Source organism: Stegastes partitus, unplaced genomic scaffold (genome assembly GCF_000690725.1).
Source record: "Stegastes partitus isolate 25-593 unplaced genomic scaffold, Stegastes_partitus-1.0.2 Scaffold267, whole genome shotgun sequence".
NCBI lineage: Eukaryota > Metazoa > Chordata > Actinopteri > Pomacentridae > Stegastes > Stegastes partitus.
This window is the reverse complement of record NW_007577998.1, coordinates 404,270-425,406: the sequence shown is the minus strand read 5'-3', so window position 1 is coordinate 425,406 and position 21,137 is coordinate 404,270. Positions and strand designations below refer to the sequence as shown.

At 41.9% G+C, this 21,137-nt stretch overlaps 1 protein-coding gene across 2 annotated transcripts in view; it reads right to left on the bottom strand.

Annotated features, from left to right (window-relative positions):
• Window positions 1–18,590, bottom strand: part of adam12b (ADAM metallopeptidase domain 12b) — a 95,037-nt gene extending 76,447 nt beyond the window's left edge. The window contains exons 1-2 of one of the 2 annotated variants that reach the window (XM_008282348.1): window positions 18,473–18,590; window positions 2,009–2,130 (exon numbers count right to left, since the gene is read on the bottom strand). In XM_008282348.1, coding sequence (XP_008280570.1) covers window positions 2,009–2,130; window positions 18,473–18,590 — 240 coding nt within the window. The remainder of the gene's footprint in view (window positions 1–2,008; window positions 2,131–18,472) is intronic. The other variant, XM_008282347.1, reaches the window with a different exon arrangement.
• Between the last annotated feature and the right edge of the window lie 2,547 nt (window positions 18,591–21,137).

Here is a 21,137-nt window from a genome sequence, read left to right as displayed (position 1 = left end):
TGCTTCTTATTTGTTGTATAATTGTACTGCACCATGGTTTACAACTTGTTTTAAATGTGCTTTTAAACAAATTTGCCGTGACATTAAAACTTCCATTTACTTTAAGTGTGTATTATCTAAGAAAATAGTAGAAGATTAGGGCTCCGTATCAGCAGATGCTAAATATTAAATGACTCAGATTGGATCGGGAGCAAAAAACTGGAACGGGACATCCCTAATGGATAGTATTTCAGACCTAACCTAAACTAAAAGTTCAGTACGAGAAGTTTCTTTGGCAAAGCGGCTGTGTTTCGACGCAGGAACAACTGTAATGACTGTATAATGGGAGTATTTTGGAGCCACTGATTTATAGCTGCAGGAACCCATGAAGTGATGGCGATGCAGGAGATTTCGCTCTCAATGTCAAATGTCATTTTGAGATTTAATACTCTGTCAAATCTCAAAACGGCAATTTCCCAACAAATAGCTCGGAGATGAATTGATGCTTTTCAGAAAATAGTTGTTATCAGGCTGAAGCGGTGTCCTTGCGGCGGGACAGACGCACACTTGAGACCCAATGGTTTCATCAGACCAAAGAAAAACATTTTTTCAAATAGGATTGGAGAGTCCCAGCCAGCAGAGAGACAGAATTGGTCAGCAGACAAGTGCACAGTGTGGAGTAGATATAGATTAATGTATCATCAGTTGATATCTAAGATGTACTGTGCTCTTTCGCTGCTGCGTTTCTTGGGACTGTTGACCGATGCCTTTGGGCCATCGCTTTGCTTTCTGGTCTTGCAGCTCAACGAGTCAGTCTGCGTTTGTGTGCTAAGTGTGGCAGCGAGCAGTGTGTGTGTGTGTGTGTGTGTGTGTGTGTGTGTGTGTGTGTGTGTGGAGAGTCTGTGTCACGTCACCCGTCCAGCAAAGAAAGTAAGTAATGACTCTGCAATACTTTACGACTCCTTGATAACCTTCTATTGGCACGAGAAGCAGCTACATAAATCTGTTATCCAGGGAGGTTTAAGTCTCACTGCAATCTCTGATAAGACAATCGCCAGCTGCTCTTGTGGTCAGTTTAATTTAAGAGGGGTCAATCTGCAGATAGCCTACTGTAAAATGATTGCAAAAATGCCATATGTCAGCAGCAGCTGATCGGAAAGCATGTCTACTGTAGCTGAAAGTAGGTGCATAATTAACGCCATGAAGTTCACGTTCTCATTTCCCACATGCCTGTGTGACATGTTTGTGACGTTCGTGTAATTAACATTACTGGCCTTTTTTTTTTTTTCTTGTGACTTTGAGAAAGGAGCAGAAGGCTGGAAAAAACAGCTCTCTCAGATGGTGACTTCCCTGCACGAGGAAAAATGTTTGATTGCTCTGGGAGTTCTCAACACCTACGCATTTCCCTCCTCTGGAAAAGTTTCCTCAAGTTGTGGTGGGGGGGATGCCGAGTTTCGAAACATTTTCTTTTTCCAGCTGTAGTAAGTGGGACAGACTGGGTTTTTCACTGCCTCAGAACACACATCTAGAGAATCCAGAGGGATGGTCGGACTGTACATACATGTTTGAATGTAGTTTATAGAAGGAAATTACACAATCTGCGAGGTGTTCCGAGGTGGCCTCAAGCAAATCTTTCACACGCAGCGTCGGTTTAGCGTAATGCTTGCTTGACAAACTGAGTTTCGGGAGCAGTTTCGCATTATGTATCATCGCCTACTGGGCAACCGCATGTTCAAACAAAGGAGGACATATTCAAAACAAAAGGAGAGGGAGCAAAGGGAGGAGAGGAACCACAGCGAGGAGTATAAACAGAGCAAAAGAAGGGGGCTTTCTGCAGGAGGAAGTCAAGCAAGCAGGGAAGCAGGCAACAGAGGAGGGGGAATCATATGCTGCCGTTATGTCAAACAAAAAAGCCAGACATCTGCACTTGGCTGAGCTCTTGGAAGCACACTGGCACCAGCTCAGTTGTCGTCTGAGCCAGCTTATTACCAATAAGCTAGTGCTGCTAAATGGTCTTGTGTGTATTTACCCCGGCTGTGAGCTGGCTGAGAGGTCTGCGCTCTTTGCCCTTCAGCAGCAGAGGTACGGTGGTCCCATAGCGTTGCGGTCTGGTTGCCTCCCCGCGCCGTTCAGCCCTGTCTGGACTACTTCCTGCGAAAAGATCATCAGGGCAGATTAACTTCACTTAAACTGATGAAAATTTAGCACCAAAAACATCAAACAAAAGGGGTCAGCAGTACGGGTGGGAGCGGCCCCCCCGTTGCATCCTCAATAATTCAAGGACACCATTAACGCAACAAAGGCAGGGAAAGCCTCACACACACACATGCCACGGTGCTGTTAGAGACGGTGGACAGTGCTGCAGAGAAAGAATAAAAAGCTCACTCTTGTTCCTGTGAGTAGATGTGCTGGCCCCCAGAGGACCTCAGCAACAGGACCACAGCCGCAGACAGAACATCAATAATAGATGCTCTCACGCAGTTTATGAGCAACTCTGCGATATTTCCAGATGGGAATGTTGTCTTAAAAAAAAAAAAAAAAAAACACAACTGGCAGGATGAAATTGTCCTTCCCACTTCTTATATTTGTTTCTATTTTTTCCCCCTCTTTCACTTAATATAGTAGGTCAGAAATGAGCACAGCAGCTTCCTCCTCCTCTTCCACTTCCTCTCAAACATCTCATTTTGCTCCTCTTCTAAACTCTCGCTGAAGTTAAATTAGCAAAGTTACAAGCCGGTTATGCTAATTGGCTCTTAAAAGCGTGCTCATTTGGGAGGCAACAGTAAGGAATGTATATATAGTGAAAGCATAAGAAGCAGCGTTCACAACCGCATCAGCGCTTCAAGCAGAATGTGGGAATCATAGTCGCAATTCCCCTCGCTCTCTCACTGTCTCGCTTCCCTTTTCTCCCACAGACAACTGAGGCTGTCCCTAATGCTCCCATGGCCTCACTGAGCATGTCTGCGTTGTAGCGGGCCCAGCAGGTTTCCTGTGAAGCCCAATAAATGCTACAAACCCATAGAGGAGCTGTGGAGACGGAGCAGAGAGAGAGATTGTTAGGAGGGGAGGAGGTTGTTTGAGGTTTCACACTCTCGCTATCCCCAAAGTAAGACCGAGAGCTCTATTTACTGTACATCTGAGGTCTAGGCATGTTCCCAAATCCCCGGAGACATGCAGCGGAGCATCTGCGCGTCTGCATTTGCATGCGTAACGTCATATGCGACGGTACAACAGGAGTTCAGTAGTACACGGAGCAGCGGTGCAACAATCCGACATGTTTTGTTTACCCTCCCCTCCCGCCCGGAGGTGTCTTCGTTTCCAAGTGCTTACTGTCTCTCTAAAGTCTGATGCGTCTCGTCTTTGAAGAGAAAATTTGGCGCTGACTCCTGTGCCATCATAACTGCATTACTTCCAACTTCAAACAGTCTGGGATGGCGGCTGCCCTGCGCTCCCAGTGTGGCCCAGACTCTCCATTTATTCACAGCGCGTAATAAGCTAACAAGGGCATAAAAGGGACCTCCTACATTTAATGGGATATTTGAACATGTGCCGATGGTAGTTTGTTGGTTTTAGTGGTGCATGAAAACCACGTTAGACAGACGGAGCAGCGTGACTGAGACCACAGGCTGTGGCTAGAGTGCCATTAAAGACGAGCTATAAAAGGAAAAAACAGGCAGACGTCTTGTTAATAAAAGACTTCGACACTTCCAGCGGTTTGCCTCACAAATTATTTAAATCTTTCGCATACAAGATAAGTTTGCGTTCATTAAACACAACCAACACAGAGAGGAGACTGCACGCCGGGCGTGTTCAGAACAAACTAGTTTGTTCAATGTGTTTTCAGACCACATGTGAGGACGAAAAGTGTTTATAGTCAAACTCTAAAAAGTGTGGTGAAAAGCGTGCTGTCACAGAGAAAGAGTGTAAAGTCATGGAGTGGGAATAAGAGCGTTCGCTTTCAGACGAGCCTTCCTTCAAGCCATTTATCCTGTTACACCTGTTTTTACATTGAAGAAGAAGAAGTCGTGTGAAGTCTAGAAAAAAAAGCGAACTTAAGAGAGAAGTTCAAATCCTGGCTGCTTTCTCTTCTCCACACACCTGGCCGGTCGCTGTGTGCTTGTTCGATGTTTGGCAAAGCCTCCCTAATTCGGAGGTTTCAAATGCTGTTTGATGTTCCGGCAAGCGCTTTGTTTGAAGCATACTGACCCCTTTAATATGTGAATTAATCAGTACGTGCTCTGGACGTGTCTCTTTGTGTGTACGAGCCCTCAGTATGCAACATCTGCTATCGCTACCCTAAACGAAGCATTACTTTCAAACAGCAAAGAAATATGATTTCTGTCATCATTCTCATGGGCTTTTTAGTCTTTGGGAACTTTTTTGAAATCAAACTAAAACTGGGTTAACATCATGTTTCCTGGAGAGCAACATGATTGCCAAACCACAGTTGTACCCCCATGCCGGGCCCGAGGGAGAATCAGCTGCGGGTCATTCATCTAAAAAAAACAAAAAAACAAGTTCATCTTTCCCTCACTCGCTCTCACACAGCAGATCTCTTAAAACCAAAGTCCATTTTGATCCAACAAAGCCATTTTCGCAGTCCACCCCGAGCATGAACCGCATTACTGATTATCCGTTAGGTAATGTGAATTCAAACAGCGGGCTGATGTCCACTTTTCTCAGCAGGGAAGTGACACAGCCAACAACATAAACAAACAAAATGAGCCACAATTACCTCAGTCAAACGGAGGCCGCAGCTGGACTCCGGACAAAAATCAACCTCATTACATACACTTAGTATTTTACCTGCTGCATCAGAGACATTTTCTTGATCACTTTGCATATTTATCCATTTATCTCTTTCGGTGGGGAACAGCGTTTGTATTCTGGGGGTGATTTTAAGCAAAGCCACTTTACTGATCAGCCACAGCATTAAAACCACCTGCCTAATGTTGTGACTGTCTCCTCTTTGCGAGTTGGGTTCGTCCCGGCACATCCTGTGGAGGCTCGATCAGATTGGGATTTGGGGACTACGGAGGTTTTTGTCGTGTTCCTCGAGGCATTCCTGAAGCTTTGCGGCGGATCACATTGTCATGCTGGGGGAGGATGCTGCCATGGAGGAGGTTTAAGCGGATGGTAGATGTCAAATTAACACCCACATGAATGTCAGGACCTAAGGTTTCCCAGCAGAACACTGCATCGTGATGGGACGATAAATCTTATAAACTTCACCTGTCAGTGGTTTCAGTGTCGGGGCTGATTGGTGTGTATAAATGCATAGATATGGTGAAAAATGCGTATGTGCGGCGTTATCTGCTTTCCCTTTAGTCCAAAGTAGAAACAGAATACGCTGCTTTGATTGTATCTGCTCAATCAGCCATGTTATCATGAAGTCGCTCTCTTGAGATGAAAAGGAGAACAAACAGCGTAAGCAAGGTCAAAACAGGTGGACGAAGGACATGTGGCAATCTATAGGCAAGGAGCTGGGGGAGTTCGTCACAGTGGGACTTCAGAGACCTTCTGCAAACTGATGAGAGTCTAAAACAACATTTGCATACAGACTATGTGTCTTATTGCCTTTCATGGAAAAGAAAAATTGCTAAAATAATTACGTAAACTATAACAGATTAAACTGACTGATCTATTCTACAAACAATTTTTTAAAATGGTGGAAAATTGTCCACCATCATTTACTGGAACTCAAGTTGAAATATTCCAAAAGCTTGTTTTGTATTACCTGCAGTCACAAAATCAAAACTAGTGAGTTGATTATCACATTTGAGCACAAACACCAGCAAGAGTTCCCTTTAAACTGTGAAAAAACACTCCGTGACACCATAACCACTGGACTATACAGTAAAATAATGTACGAAATATGAATCTTTATTATATAAACTGATGTAAACACAATCTAAAGTGAAAGAGCAGAGCAACAATGGGGGCAAAGAGGAGGTCGAGGTGGTTTATTCGGGTGAACCCCATTGCAAAATTTGTGCAATCAGGTCATTTGTGTTGCAAACTGCCAGCTAAGCTCCTTCTGAGCTGCTCCTGACCACATCTGGTGTCAGCAGCTTTCAACCAAGGGTCAAAAATAAAAGCGGAAAACCACGAAGGAGCCCTTGAGACACGACTACAGTAATTTCTCAACCCCAGAGATCGGATCTTTAATGCCAGCGGATTAGAGGACGAGAACTCTCATTATGGATTTGATAATGGTGAAGCTTTAATGGTCAATATCTGCGCTGCGGCTGCAAAACTAAGCCTCAAAGCCTCCAGAAGACCCCGTGTGATGCATCTGACCTCAGAAATCTTGGCCACTGGAGAGCTGCTTTACGGCAAGAAAAGAAGAACGGAGGTACCAGGAATGTATACAGGCACAAATGGCAAGAGAACAAGGTCTTGTGCCAAAACGCTAACAAGCTACAGACAGTGAGTTCAACAGTTGCAATTGGATGCGATTGAAATCTGGATGGAACCCAGAACCACTTCTGGAAGTGCCTGCTGTATTGATCATCCATATTGATCACAAAATGGCAATGGACATGAGACAGGTGTTATCATTCGCTCTGGCAGATTGTTTTTTTTTTAGTGTTTTATTCATTAACTGACAAGCGGAAACGACATAAAGAGAAGCACCTCAGATTACAATCTAATGCAATGCTTCTGCAATAACTTCTACCTTTGGTAAAATCAAAGTGAAGCCTGAGCTGACTGTGGAGCTATCATCAAATTAGTGCTGCGTGATATCTATGGAAAATTACACTGCGATATTTAGTTTTTTTGCTATGCCATATGCAAATTTACAGACATTTTCACAAGATGACTTGAATAACAATTTGAAAAGAAATAATCACCCCACAATGACTAGAGTGCTTTTATAGCGGTGGTGCTTCTACATAGAAAACAAAACGTGATTTAAAAATAGCTGAAAAAAAGCCTTTTGGAATCTTTCTCATGTGGTGTAAGCCTGGCAAAGGCACCTAAAATAGTTTCTTGCTTTGGATGGCATTCGGAGCTGGCTGTGCACCGTCAAACAGAGCTTTGTGGGGCTGATTTGAATGGTCAAACAATTCAGTTGTGTTGCCTCATGTAGTGGCTGACAGAGGACCTGTTTTTGGTAAGGATCATTCTCACTGTAGCTGAAATACGTTACATTTCTTTTTGCAACCTGTCTTTGCAGTGTTTTTTCTTATGTCTCTGTGCACTTGTGGAGCCTGCATGTCAACAAACTCTGGGTCTTGTAAATAAAGTAAAAAAAAACAAACAAACTCAAATTATACTATATCAGACAAACTTTTCTTGCAGATGGAAAAATTCGACGCATGCAGGCTTTTAACTGCACATGATGTCCATCCATCCATCATCTATGCACCACTTAATCCTCACTAGGGTCGTGGGGGGCTGGAGTCTATCCCAGCTGACTCAGAGTGAAGGCAGGGGACACCCTGGACAGGTCACCAGTCTATCACAGGGCTACACTTAGAGACAGACAACCACGCGGACAACCTACAGACAATTTAGAATCACCAATTAACCTCAACGGAGAACCCGGAGAGAACCCACGCTGCACGGGGAGAACATGCAAAGTCCACGCAGAAAGATCCCGGGTGTCCTAACCGGGACACCAACTGGAGACCTTCTTGCTGCGAGGCAACAGTGCTAACCACTGCTCCACCTTGCAGCCTTTGCACATGATGTGTTTGTATTAATTTGTCTTACTTGTGAACATAACAATTTGTATGTGTATGTGTATGCATGGAGGGTGGGAGGGACGGGTTTATTTTATTTTTTTAAAATGTTGTAATGTTTTTAAATGTTGTAATAGTTTTTAAATGCTCTGTTGTTTTTAACTGCTTTGTTGTTTTTAAATGTTGTAAAGCACTTTGCGTTGTTGTTGTTGCACATGAAAAGCACTATACAAATAAAATTTGATTGAATTTGATTGATTGATGCTGAAACATTACATTTTGCAGCCCTACTTCAAATCAACAAAGCCATTGACATTACACATCATAACGAATAAGTACAACTAGTTTACCACACAAAGCCAAGAAAACTCTCTACAAAACCATGTTGGCTTTCTTTTTGTACAGGGTAAAAAAATGAGAGAATGTGCTCGATTGTGAGCTTGAGGTGTATTTTGTGACCTTTAGACAAAACTAAGTTAGACATCTTCTAACTGTAACTTCATATTAAACAGAGATTTGAGGAGAGTGGCATCAAACCTCTAACTTTGCAAGTGTATTTCCCAGATTTTTTTTACATCTTTTCCAACTAAATCCAACATTTTGAAAAGCCAGATGTTCTAAATGGTCGACTGATTCATGACATTAGCAGCCATTACAAGTTGGCCAAAGTCATTACTCAATAGGAGATGCACTATATTTATAACAATACATTTCCAAATGGAGTTATTTATGCTTATCTGCACATCACACACACTCACAGGTGTTGCATATGGATTAAGCATCCAGTAGAGACAGGGATTAGAGGAAAAGAAGAACAAGAAGAGTGGTGCTCAAGTGCTCAGATCCACTGAAGATCTGAGCGTCTTTGGTGTTTTCTGACTTCTACCTCAGATGCTCGAGGTTCAACATTCTCTTACGCACGAAACCCCGACTTTAAAGACGCTAAAATGTTTTGATCTTTTAGGTCAAAAGGGGGAGAAGCTCCACAAACACCTTAGTCAAGCTTTCTACATACATCCAATTACCGATTCCGTGTGCGAACGCCACTGACCTAAATATGGCAGCGGATGCTACACCTACATTGTGCCCTCGGAAATAAAGAGCCTTTAACAAAGAGAATTGTGAATGAGGTCGCTTTGAAACACAGCACGGCTCATGACTATCTTAACTGAGCCGTTCCTCGAAGTAAAAGCGACATCTAACTACTCCTGCAGCATAAATTAGACAGCGATACCTGTGAGGTTGTCCTGGCATTTATTTAATTAGCAGCAAGTCGGAGACACTCGAAGGAACTGTAAGACGGCAACATAATCTTGAGGACTGTCTACCATATTACAGGTTGTTACAGCAAGCCTTGTCAGTGTGAAATTCAGGACTACAGATTGGGTTTCTTTTCACAACCAACACTCTTCCTCTCAGCACATCAAAGAGAGCGTTTTACAATTCCTCCTGTTAAAAGGCTCCTGATGAATCCTTTCTAAACAGCAAAAAAAAAAAAAAGAGAGAAAAAAAAAGCCCTGCTGCTGACACAGTTCTTCAGTGTGATGTTTCCAGACTGATAAAAGACATTCAAAAGGAGTAATAGCATTGTTTAAAAAGGGAGTCGAGCTGCAGCTCTCAGAAGTGCTACTTTTCTGCATATGAAATGATGTTTGATGCTATAAGCAACTTCAAAGCAAAAGACTTTCAACTGAAAATAAGTCTTCCAGTGAACACATGTACAGCCTTTTCTGCTACGTCGAGACTAAATGTACAAATGCATTTTTCATCCCTGTGTTTCATCTTGAGAAGTATAATGAAGTGACCAGCTTACACTACATTGCTTCCCGATGTCCAGCAATAACATGGAAATTGCAGTATACTCAAAGAAAACACCGGCCAGAAATGTAATTTCCAGGCACTTGCGACGTTCAAAGGCAAACTTTGGAGAAAGCCGTCTTCAAAAAATGTTTTATATCTTTTAGTAGCTTTATCTGGAAATGATGTTAGAGGGTCAGAATAATGAAGTCAGGTTTCAGGCTCACTCCACGTCTGTGTGGTAGAAATCGACTTTATAGCTTCTAGGTAGTTTTTTTTTAAGCTTTAGCTCCATTTTCTATTAATGCATTTCACTGTGTGAGAATAAAGAGCATCAACAGTATGCTTTAAAATCAGCTGCATTTAGCATATAGGCTGTCTGCTGTGAATGCACTTTAGGATTAAAAGCAGCGAGCAGCATGGATTTAGGACATGGCATTCTTGTTTACCATGTAAACCTTCTGACTTGAGCGTGCTAGCATGCTAATTAGCACAAAATTCAAAATGCAAGATGTAGGAGGGGTTGCCAAAGTCATTAGCAGACATCTTCTGGGAACCATGCACAGACTGTGATTTCAAATCTATCTTGTAGATGGTGTAGATATCATTCACTGGCTAAGGGACGACTTTGGTCTGCTGGAGGAAAAGACATGGCATCAGAAAAATCAATAAGATTCATCTTCTGAGCACCGTCTCCATGGCAATCAATATAATGCCAAACTAATGGTCGTATTTGTGAAAAAGGAAAGGGATCACCAAAGTCTGGATTTGGATTTATCCTCCAGGGCAACGTTTCATAGTGAACATGAAATCTATAGTTGTTGAGATATTTGATTCAGGACCAAAGTGAAACAACTAACAAACAGTGGTCCTTACATATAAGGCCTTGTTTCTAGCAATTTTGTTGTTTTTGTAGGCAAGTAAATCATTTTATGCCCATTTCACCAGTAGTATTACTTGTACTTACCTATAATATTCTAACTGTCCCTAAACTTCCCCAAATTTCATTAATTGCACAGTTGTAAGATAAAAAAAATCTAATTTAGTGATTTATATAAATCTTTTAAGTTGCAAACATTGTTTTGATGAGTGGTTGTGACATGATGCTCGTAAGTACACCAACTCAGTACAATGCATAATTTAAAACTTCTTCATCAATCAATTTAAAACCACATTTAAGTCGCAGTAAATGAATCTAATTGGGTTAACTATATATCCTCTATCTTCAGTTCAAGATTTCAAATCCATAAAAGCTCTAAAACTTGTGTTTAAGGCACCACTTCTAAATTAATTGGTCATTTAAAAAAGAAAGCATTGATTGTAAAGGAAAGAATAATTCCCCTACCTCAGGAGAGATTTGTTGGCTGAAAATAATCTCATTCGAAGTTGGCGTAACTCAAAAAGATTGATGCAAACTATTGCATTCAATTTGCTGTTGAGCCTAAACTTTAAAGTGTAGGCAGTAATTTCTTTATCCTCACTGAGCAAAAATTCTATAATAATCATTTGGCACTTTGTATTTCAAGTGGTTAGAAAGGAAACTAAACTTCTGAACGTCCTTCTGGCTCCATTTTCAGTTTTTAGAAAATCTACCTCTTGGCAGGAGATTTCTGAAAATCACAAGACTTTTCAGCATTCAGATGACATCAAGGTCTGCAACTCAAGCTTATCATAACCAGGCTTTCTTTGTGTAAGCTGGCTCAACAAAACCTAAACCTCCAAGCAGAGATAAGTGTGGTTATCAACTTTCTTTGTTAACTCAGGTTGTCTACATCAGGCTCTGTGCGCTCACACATAAACGGGTGCATTTGACAATTTATTTGACTCCACACAAAATGGACCAATCATGTGCGGCTCACTTCCGTCATGAGGAACAGATTGTTAGAATGGAAAATGAGGGATATGAAAATAAACACGGTAATACTGCAAATGATGCAAGAGGGTAAAGCGATGAGAAAATTGCTAATGGCGAAGGTTTGTTTTATTTTACCAATCAGTGCTATCAATGTCTGTTGTCCATCTTTACTATGACAGTTGCACATTACAGCTCCTACACTTAAAACATTATACACTTCAACATAATCCTCAAGAAGTGCATTTAGGTTTGTCCCAAATCACTTTATTTCGTGGTCAAACCAAAGTGACATGAATGCCACTGATTGAAAATTCTCTGTGATTAATACCAATAGATTAATCTGTTTTCTAATCTGTGTTCTATTACTGCAGCGACAGCAGAGTAAAACAGGCCTGGCAGCAAATCAGGAACGACGATTAACACATATTTAGGTATTTTCTGCAACGCCGACTGAATGCATGTCGGTTTCCACGTCAATGCAGCACACACAGCTTGCGCTATTGTAGCCGCACAGCTTCATTCAGTGGACTTAGCAACATACAGGTCAACAGATTTGTAGATGGAATATATTCCCTCAGCAGAAAATCTATATCGTTCACACAGAATATCAGCAGGGATGGAACTGGTGAAATGGTAGCTATATTTAAACCCCATGAGGAGAACCTCCTCCAGAGCAGGTTAGCTATGCAAAATAAGTTACCATGGTGATCTAGGTTCAGGTTAAAACAGGGTTGCCTTCATGACATTGAATACTCTGGCTTTAGGCTGAATATGCTAACCCATTAATCTCGCTTCGCAGTGCCCCCCTCAGGATGTGGTGCAAGAGGTTAGATAGAGGACTTTCACATGAGAGGTCAGGGTTTGAATTCTGGGTGAAACCACAAATGAATACTGACTTTCACCTCGACCGGCTTTGCACATTTGGTGTTTGTTTTTTCCCGTTTCCAGATTTCTGCCTACTGTATCTTTAAGTAAAATTATGATTGAGTAATTTCTCCATCCCTGCAATCTGGCTCCTCTAACTACTACGCTGTCCAAAGCAGAATCAGACAGAGAGGAAAAAATGAGGGTACTTAATATTTGACAATGAGTACCATATTATGAGCCTCTTATGCACAGCGGGAGAGACCGCACTGAGACACAGAGCGAAAAACAGACTGAGAGAAACGCAGAAAAACAGAGTCCCACAGCCTTTCGCTGAGAGTTGAGCTTGAGTGCTCCCTCATTGCCTCATTTCAGCACTTCCCTCCTCCTATCGGTTCCCACATCACTCACTTTCCCCCGTGATGACACACTGGAGTAATTAGTGGTGAGTTGAGAAGGTGTTAATCCTGGATGTGGGACCTCCCCGGTCCATTCCAAACAGAACACCCCATTATTGGCCTGATAGAGCAATCATCGGCTCACAGAGAAATAACGGTAATACGAGACTTCCCAGGGCGAGTTAGCGAGATTTACTTCTGTGTCCCATTCCCGTCCTGAGGGAGCAACAGTGGAAAAGCCAATTCCTGTCTTGTCTTGTGCAGATTTGGGCATTATGTCTCAGAGCTATGGGGATTTGAGCTTGGAGGATTTGGGGATTAACAGGAACTTATCGCACATGTTGGGTCACCTAACAGCCATTCGTGATGGATTCGACGAAGTATGGATTTTCAGCCATGCTAGCCACATGTTTCTGTAAATGCCAATGTCATGAGCTGGTCACTCGGTCGGCTGCTCAGTCAATCAGTTTGGTCCTATCTACATAACTATTGGACTGATTGTCATGGGGTTTTCTCCATATGTTTAACATCCCCTGAGGTGGATTCGCACTGATGTTGGTATTTCTGTTGCATAGAGGTAGCATTTATCTGAAGCCCTGCTTTACAGAGCTGCTAGCATGGTTGGATGTCAGTTTATTCCTTTAGTATGAGCAGTAATGTGTTTTGTGTAAATTCAAATTTTACACAAAAACCATGCGCATCAAAACGTTTTGTGTTCTCTCCAAGGAAGGAAATTCAAGTATCTGCACTCCCGTAACACAAATAAGGATCAAGAGGCCCCCCAAATGCTGCGGGCAAAGCACAACCAACCTCTGCCTCACAGGTCTTTCTCTGCAAAAGGTGTTCACTTCATATAAGATTCTCTCAAAACAGCTTCCATCAAAACAACATAAAGGCGGACGGTTGAGGAGCGTGGCTGGATCCAATCAACAACATCTCAAGGTAAATACACTGACAGAGGCGTGGTGACCTTTCTGTTGTGAAATTATTGATGTAGGGTGACCTGGAGGTTCAGCCCGCTGTGCGACTGCGTGAGTCCCCAAACCCGAATCATGTTGTTGCATCAGTCCACTTTCTTCTTCTTGTCCTCGCTCTCATCCAAGCGAAACCTAATATTTCTTGAGGAGGGTGGTCTGCGAGAGGTAAAGAAACAAACAAGCAGCCACGGTTCCAAAGAATTCACACGTTCACCAGCTTTTTTTTCCCCTTGCGAGCCAAAACACTCCCTATTTTTTTTCCTGCTGCACATCCAGTCACTCATTCATTTTAAATGTGAGAACTTTGCTCTGCATTCTAGCATAAATAACAGCACGCTGTTCACAGATAAGTTGTGACAGGAGTGACTCCATGTTCCCTTCCTACTCTCCATCTATTCATTATTCTTTTCAGCTTCTCTTTGCTTCGTTATAAAGTCATATTTTTTCCTTCATTGCAGAGGAAATTGTCCCACAAAAATACCTGAGCTTCACAGAAGGTATGACATTCAATCACGGCGGTAAAGGTAGCTGACTGCACTCACACCTGTCTTTTTTTTCCGGATTCTCTGAAAACTGATGCAAATTGGGAGGGAAGTGCACCCGCCATCCAACACATGAGTGACTGCTGTCTGTCAGGGCTCTGTAGGTGGTGGTCTGCAGCTTTGTTATTGTCACCTAGATTTCTCATCGTTTCACAATCCACCCCTCGCATACTTTCACTCTCTCCCCCTCCTCTCCTATGTCTTCCCTTTCTCGCTAATGGCATCTGGAACTGCTCAGAGCATTATTCCATGTGCAACCCCTCAGATTCTGAGTTGTTCATGCCGCTGCTTTGTATGTCGTGCCGCAATATGTTGCCATCTCATAACATCAGCTTATCTATTATATCTGTAACCCTGTCACCCAGAGGCAGAGCAGGAGGGAGCTAAATCACACTGATGGCTATAATGACCAATGATGCTTAACAGAGGGAGACGTTTCTAACGGTGCCTGTCCTTCCCTCGTGGCCAACAAATCAATGCCAGCTTGTCCTCAAAATGTCAAGCGACAGCCACCCCAAGGGTTTGAAAGACAGACCGGGGTGAGGTTATTTCCTAAATGGCTTTAGCAGAAAGGGGGTTGTTTTAACCCGTACGGCGGTCATACGTCAGCATTCCACGACAGACTGCAGAGCAGAGTTTGAGTTACTTCCCAGGAAACTGTGCTGAAAGGTGAGAGATGCTCCTCGGAGAGCAACGGGAGTCTGCATGAATTTCCATGTATTTCGGGGCACTCAGGGTGGGTTTTATTCTCCTCTCCGCCAGTTTGTTTAGACAACACAGACATTCTAATCTTTCTAATTAATTCTGTCTGACGCTTCAATCTGACCAGATGATATCCTCAAATCTAATCCAGGTCATTTGGTTCTGTCTCTAATTATTTATTGAGTTTCCTCCACCCAGAAAACAAGAAAGAAAAAAAGAAGAAGAAAAGATCAGACCCTTAGAAAAAAACGGTTTGATATGCAGAAGAGAAACAAAGAGAGTCAGATAGAGTTAGAGAGCCACAGACAGAGTGATTCATCAAAGATTTGTAAACACAGCCTGCTTGATTCTTGCCCTTATGGGGCTTCTTTTATTTTTGCTGGAAAAGTTCAGAAAGCGATTGAGCTCTGAAGAGCAATAACACTTCGCATAAGAACTCACAAATGGTTTTCAAATGTACTCAATGGTCCAGTCAACTTTTTTTTAAAGGCTACTACACAGATGGACAAAGCAACTACTGCTCACCTGACTTTGTCCAACGCATAGTTTATAAAGAGACGACTCTTGTGCCTTAAACAAGAAATATGTCAGTATTGTGAAAATCAGCATAGAAGCAATCAGTCAGCTTTTACTGCTATTGTTCTTTCTGCTGTTCAAATAGCAGGTGTTAAGGAAAAAAACAACAAGCTTTTTCTTCAGGTTCTAGGGTAATGAAAGAAGAAAAATATGACGGAGTAGATTAATGCAAATTTAAATGCTACAATAGCATAAAACCTCTTAATAGCCTTGTTTTCCTCCGTGGTACTCAACAACTGAGTGCAGCTTCTCAGGTGCGATCGTGCTTTTCATCCTCTATGATTATGGTTTTTATCCAGCACTTTCGCTTGCAGGGTGTTTCTTTTAACAATACATAGTTGTGCATTATTACTGGCTTCAATGCCAGAATATACTCAGCAGGACGCTTTCAAATCCCTCCGCAGAAAGTCCTTATTATCTGATGCATCAGTTACTTCAGTAACTGCTAACACAACAGTTTTTGAACTCTGTCCAGGTAGCTGATTGCAGCTGAGTGCTGGCACACTCAGAAATGTTCTGGCACTGCAGGACCAAATGTCAGTCAACTCTGGTTCATATGTGGCTGCCAGAATTGGCAGTGGATGTAGCAGTGGCAGTGTTTTGGAGGGTACATAGTTGGGATGAGAATCCGTTTCATTGAGCTGCACTCAGGCTAGCTTTGGGCAAGTGTCAACTCATGGCAATGGCTCAAGTTTGACTGGTTCTGGCAGGGCACTCTTCACAAATCTGGCTTAAGTTAAGTAACTAGTTGAATCGGATTTAGGGCACTGTTAACCCAACCATTTTGGCAAAATGGATATTTGTGGAATTAATATTCTGTTCAGCTAATGTGTAAAGTCATCTTTCACCACTACTTCTACTTAAAGTATTCCTTCTAAGTTAGGCAACAAGTCCTTCGAATTGACGCTCTGCTCCCGTCATGTTTCTATTCACTGTAGGCTTATTTTGTGCTGCATCATAAAACCCTGTACATCTATGGAAGCAGCATAACCCTGACGAGATGGTGAGAGAACTCAGAATTTAGTTATTTTCGGCGAACATTTAAATCAAATGTAGAATAAAATGATTTTGATGAAATGTCAATGTTTAAAGCTGAGATTTGGTGAACTGTACATCAACAGACCCACACGTCACAGCTCAAGGACTGCTGGAAAGTTGACAATCGGACAATTCTTCCTGTTTTTACAGTTTCAGGCGATGATAAATTTAAGTCGCAGCTACAAAGATGAAGCCATTTTCTGATCCGGCATGGCTATGGTTACATTTTAGTCAGGTTTAGGTACAAAAACAACTTGGTTGACGTAAAGGAGCCAATGGTCAGGGTTAAAAGAAACCAATGTGACTGTCAGTAGGAAGCAGGAAGCAAACTGCAGTATCCCGTGTTGAGGTCGAGCACTTTGTTAACTCATCAAATCACCCCTACATCCTTCCTCTGCCGACTTTGTAGCTCGATCCTGACATCGAACTCTGTCCTCATTTGCTACCAATCCAAACATGAGACATTATTCCCACAGCCAACAGGAGGGATTTGTGACCAAGCGTAAATACATGCTGTGGGGCATTTTCAAAACTTACTAATGTTTGTAAGTTTATAATTGAAGTAATTTTTTGTTGCACTTCTTCACATGTTCTACCAATCCACCTGTACAGCGTGAGTCATCTTGCAAACCAAAGCACTTCAGTTGAATCTGCAGAACTTCTGATGTGCCAAAAAACGCTCGTTATTTCAATATCTGTCTCTAAATAAATAAACTAATCCAAACAACCTTGCAGGATGGCCTTCTACAAAGAAAACCTCCCTGCCTTCAGTCAAAGTCCGCCGACACCAACTTACAAACTGCCCCACCATAAAGACACTGAACCAAGGTCTCCATCGAGGTAGAGGGAGGCCATGACAAACATTTCAGACAGAGGCTGGAGTCAATATTCCGCTGACATCAAAGAGGCTGCCCTATTTCAACACTCACTCTACCCCCTTACAACTATTTTTACTCCCAGCATCCATATATGAGCAAACCTCTGAGTGAGAGCTTTAATGACCCCACGTTGAGCTGATGTGTGCGGTAAACATCTCCCGAGCTGCATCTGCCTGCTTCTCTGCAAGCCTGGGTAATTTTCAGGGAAGGTTTGCTATAATTTGTGTGGTACTATTAATGATGCACCCCCAGGCTTCGTGTTTGTTAGCACCGAGTCAATAAACAGTATGTGCATTTTTTAAGGGGAAGAGCTGTGGGCATGCATTGCATTTGACTTTTGATGGATGCAATGTCTTAAATTATTAAGACGTCACCAAACTTCTGCTTTTTTACAATAATGCAGACATTTTTATTTACTTGTGAGCATCCATATTACCCCCTGACATGCAGTGTTGACAGGCACTGCATGTGTTTTACTGACCTAAATTAAAGAGATAAATTGAGGGTTGCTTTTTTTAAAACCTTAATTAGAGTTACCTGATCCACCACAGATATCAGTCTGATAGCCCAACAGTAATTGCTCCTGTGGTTTACCAGGGAGTGGTATTTATAGTACTTCTGTTTTCTGTCTTTATCTTTGCTACTTGCCACACACACACAGACTTGCACTGTGGCACGTGCGCTATCCAAAAAACACACAATACCCTGTTATCTCTGGCTCATTCAGTCAGGAGATTAAATTTAGCAGCTGAGCGAAAAAAGAATGAAAAACAGCAGTCCTGTTTTGGTTTATGTTTACAACCTACAGATGAAGCTGCATCCTCCTGGATGTTAAACTCATCTGTTCATCCGACAGCAGCCTGACTTCCTTTTATTGTTCCATCCGAGCAACCAAAGATGGATCTAAATAAACATCTGCCTGCCCCAAGTGTGAACTGCACAGCATGAGAATGAGGAAAAAGCTTTAAAAAAAAAAAAACAAGGCACCAGTGTGTGTGTTTACGTGTGGATCCCTACTATAAACTCACAGCCTCCAATGGAAGGGAGAATGAATGAAATCCAGTCTACAGATTCAAAAAATCATGTTCAGGTTTGTGCCCAGCATCTGCAGCAACCACTTCAACATGACTCAACTGACTTGACTGACACAAATGTTAACAGTTGCATTGCCTACTCACCCCCCTGCATGTTGTAAAGCATGTTGTCAGCATTTTCTGCAGCCGTGGACAGGCACCAGACGGGCAGAGCGAAGAACAGAAAGGCAAAGTTCCTCCGCCGCCTCCAGCTCCTCATCATGCCCGGGATCGGTGCGGTGAAGCCGGGTAGTGGATTGGGGTAGGGGATGGGGAGGTGGTGGGGGGGGAGAGAGAAAGCGCTCCGATCGGACTTTCGTTACCTCCAAGATACTTGACACAGGTGACAGGAAGGAAATACGGGTCAGAGCAGTTCACAAAACGGAAAAAAAAAAAAAAAAAGACTCCAGCACCCAGACTCCCAACGAGATGCAGCAGGCTGTCACTCCAGGAGAGAAGCTGTCAGAAAGTTTTCCTTACAAACGCATGGCAGAAAACAAGTGTGGCGACGCGGAGACATGGGTTAGGGAGATATTTCTGTGAGGGTGTTGCTCATGTGAGGGGGTTAGTTGTGGAGCGACAGAGCAGACAGAATGAGAGGATGTTGTTGAGTGTAGTGGAGCGGACTCACCATCTCCTCTCGTACCGGAGCAGCCACACTTTGCCATGTGCGCTTCGGACTCCGCTGGGTCCTAAAGCCGACCCCTCCAATAGGAAAACGCCTGTTTTGCATTGAATGTCATGATAATATGTAAACAGAAATGATACTAAAGCAAACAAATTTAACAAAAACAAATGTGAAATCTTAAAAAAAAAAAAAGGGGGGGGGGTAGTTTTACCTCACAAATCAGTTTGAGCAATACAAACTTGTTATTTATGCATAAGTTTAACTATATCCTGAACTTTTGACATTGCGCTGACTTTATTTTTGATTTTCCTTTTTCAACAGTTTGATTTTTGCCAATTAGTTTCTAACTGAGTGGCCCCAGATAAAGTTATACACTTATTTTGTTGTTATTAATAATAAAATTTGTGACAAAAATGCCCAATCAACACCGATTTTTAGCCAACAGTAGCAAAAATTTAAAGCTCGCTACAGCAAGCTAATGTAGCATAGCATTGTTAGCTTAGCCTAAAGTTAGCTAGTTAGCCTTTTAGACTGACTTTTTATTTCATTTTTTAAAAGCTGGTTAGCCATTATGTTACTAAATTAGATGAAATCGTACATAATTTTAGAAATTTAACATTAGTAAGGCAAAATTTTGAAAATCAATGTCCATCAGGGGAAGCCTTCCTTCAAAAGTCCTCTTGCTGTGTCACATATTAAAAAAAGTTAGTTTTTTTTGTTTAAACTAGTGGAAACCCCTTGACATGACTCATGTTAACAGTCAAGAAAAGTTTGTATAAGCATATTCTTCTACAATATTCCACAATATGTATATTCTAAACAACAGAGGCCTATTTTGTACTGTCAGAATATTACATCAGTGTACCTTGAACGCATGGGTCACCAGTTTGTACTGAATTTTTACAACTGTATTATACATTTCATTTATGTATATTTGATCACAGTACTCTACAGTAAACAGTTTTGTTCTTTTGAAATGTATAAGGGAGTGTAAGAACAACACAGTTGCTAACCTGATGCCGCCATCTGGTGAGTCTCCTCACAGGAGTTATTTCATATAAACCTGAACTACCACCTTGGTTTACACAGACACAAATGCACCTCAGTCACAATGTGAATACAAATGTGCTAAATCTTTAAAAACAATCAATAACCACTAAATAACCCTGACTGCATTGCTTCCTCAGCAGAGGAGCCCATGTGGCAACCAGGAAGTAGAGCCTAATGAGAACCATGATGCCACAGGTGCTTTAAATAACTCCAATTAGGGGCTGGGACATGGGAGGAGTGGACCCAGTTCTGTGGTGGTGTGTTCAAGAGCTATCAGGGAATCCTAAAGTTAGCTGGGCGCGAGTGCTGCTACGAAATAAAAAATTAAAATATTTGTCAAACTGGCCAATCTCAGGGTATCTGTGTAACTCTATCAGTAACATTCTTTGCCACCCACATCACGTCACTACTCCACACAGTGTTTTGTTGTGAACTGTTGTGCTAAAGTATTCACACATTGTCATTCTTTTCTTTTGGCCCTAAATAAACATCCAATTTTACAATCTTTAACTGTATTTTGGGGGAAAAAATGAGCACTACTGTTAGAATATGTCTGTCGTATAGCAGTAATTCATTACAGTGTAAACCTGAATGAACACTAATTCCAAACCACAGCCAGCTGCCTTCTGAGGTGTTTAACCTATATATAAACCCGGGGTTATAAACTACACACGACTGCAGATAGGAATCAGTTTTGGCACATGATCCTTTTTTGGCTTGACGCCCTTCTGTTGCCATCCTTGTTTTGTTGCAGGAATGGAGGCCCAACTTGGGAAACCAGTTAGAAAAAAAAAACTTCTTTATGTTGGAAAATAAAAATAGACTGAAAGATGCATCCTGCTGCTCGATAACTGGTAAAATAAATACATAAATAAATAATGCTCATATTATTTTGACTTTTCACAGACTGCAGAGATATTATAAGCTGGTTTGCAGGATTTTTATGTAGCTGGATGTTTGTGCTTGTAAGTTATATGGCTAGTTTTTACCTCAAAAGTACCAAAACTTTTTAAAGTGTATTCAACTTATTTTATCAAAAGAGCTGTATAGTTAGCTCCATGACCAACATCAGAACAGGTTGTGCAGGAAAAC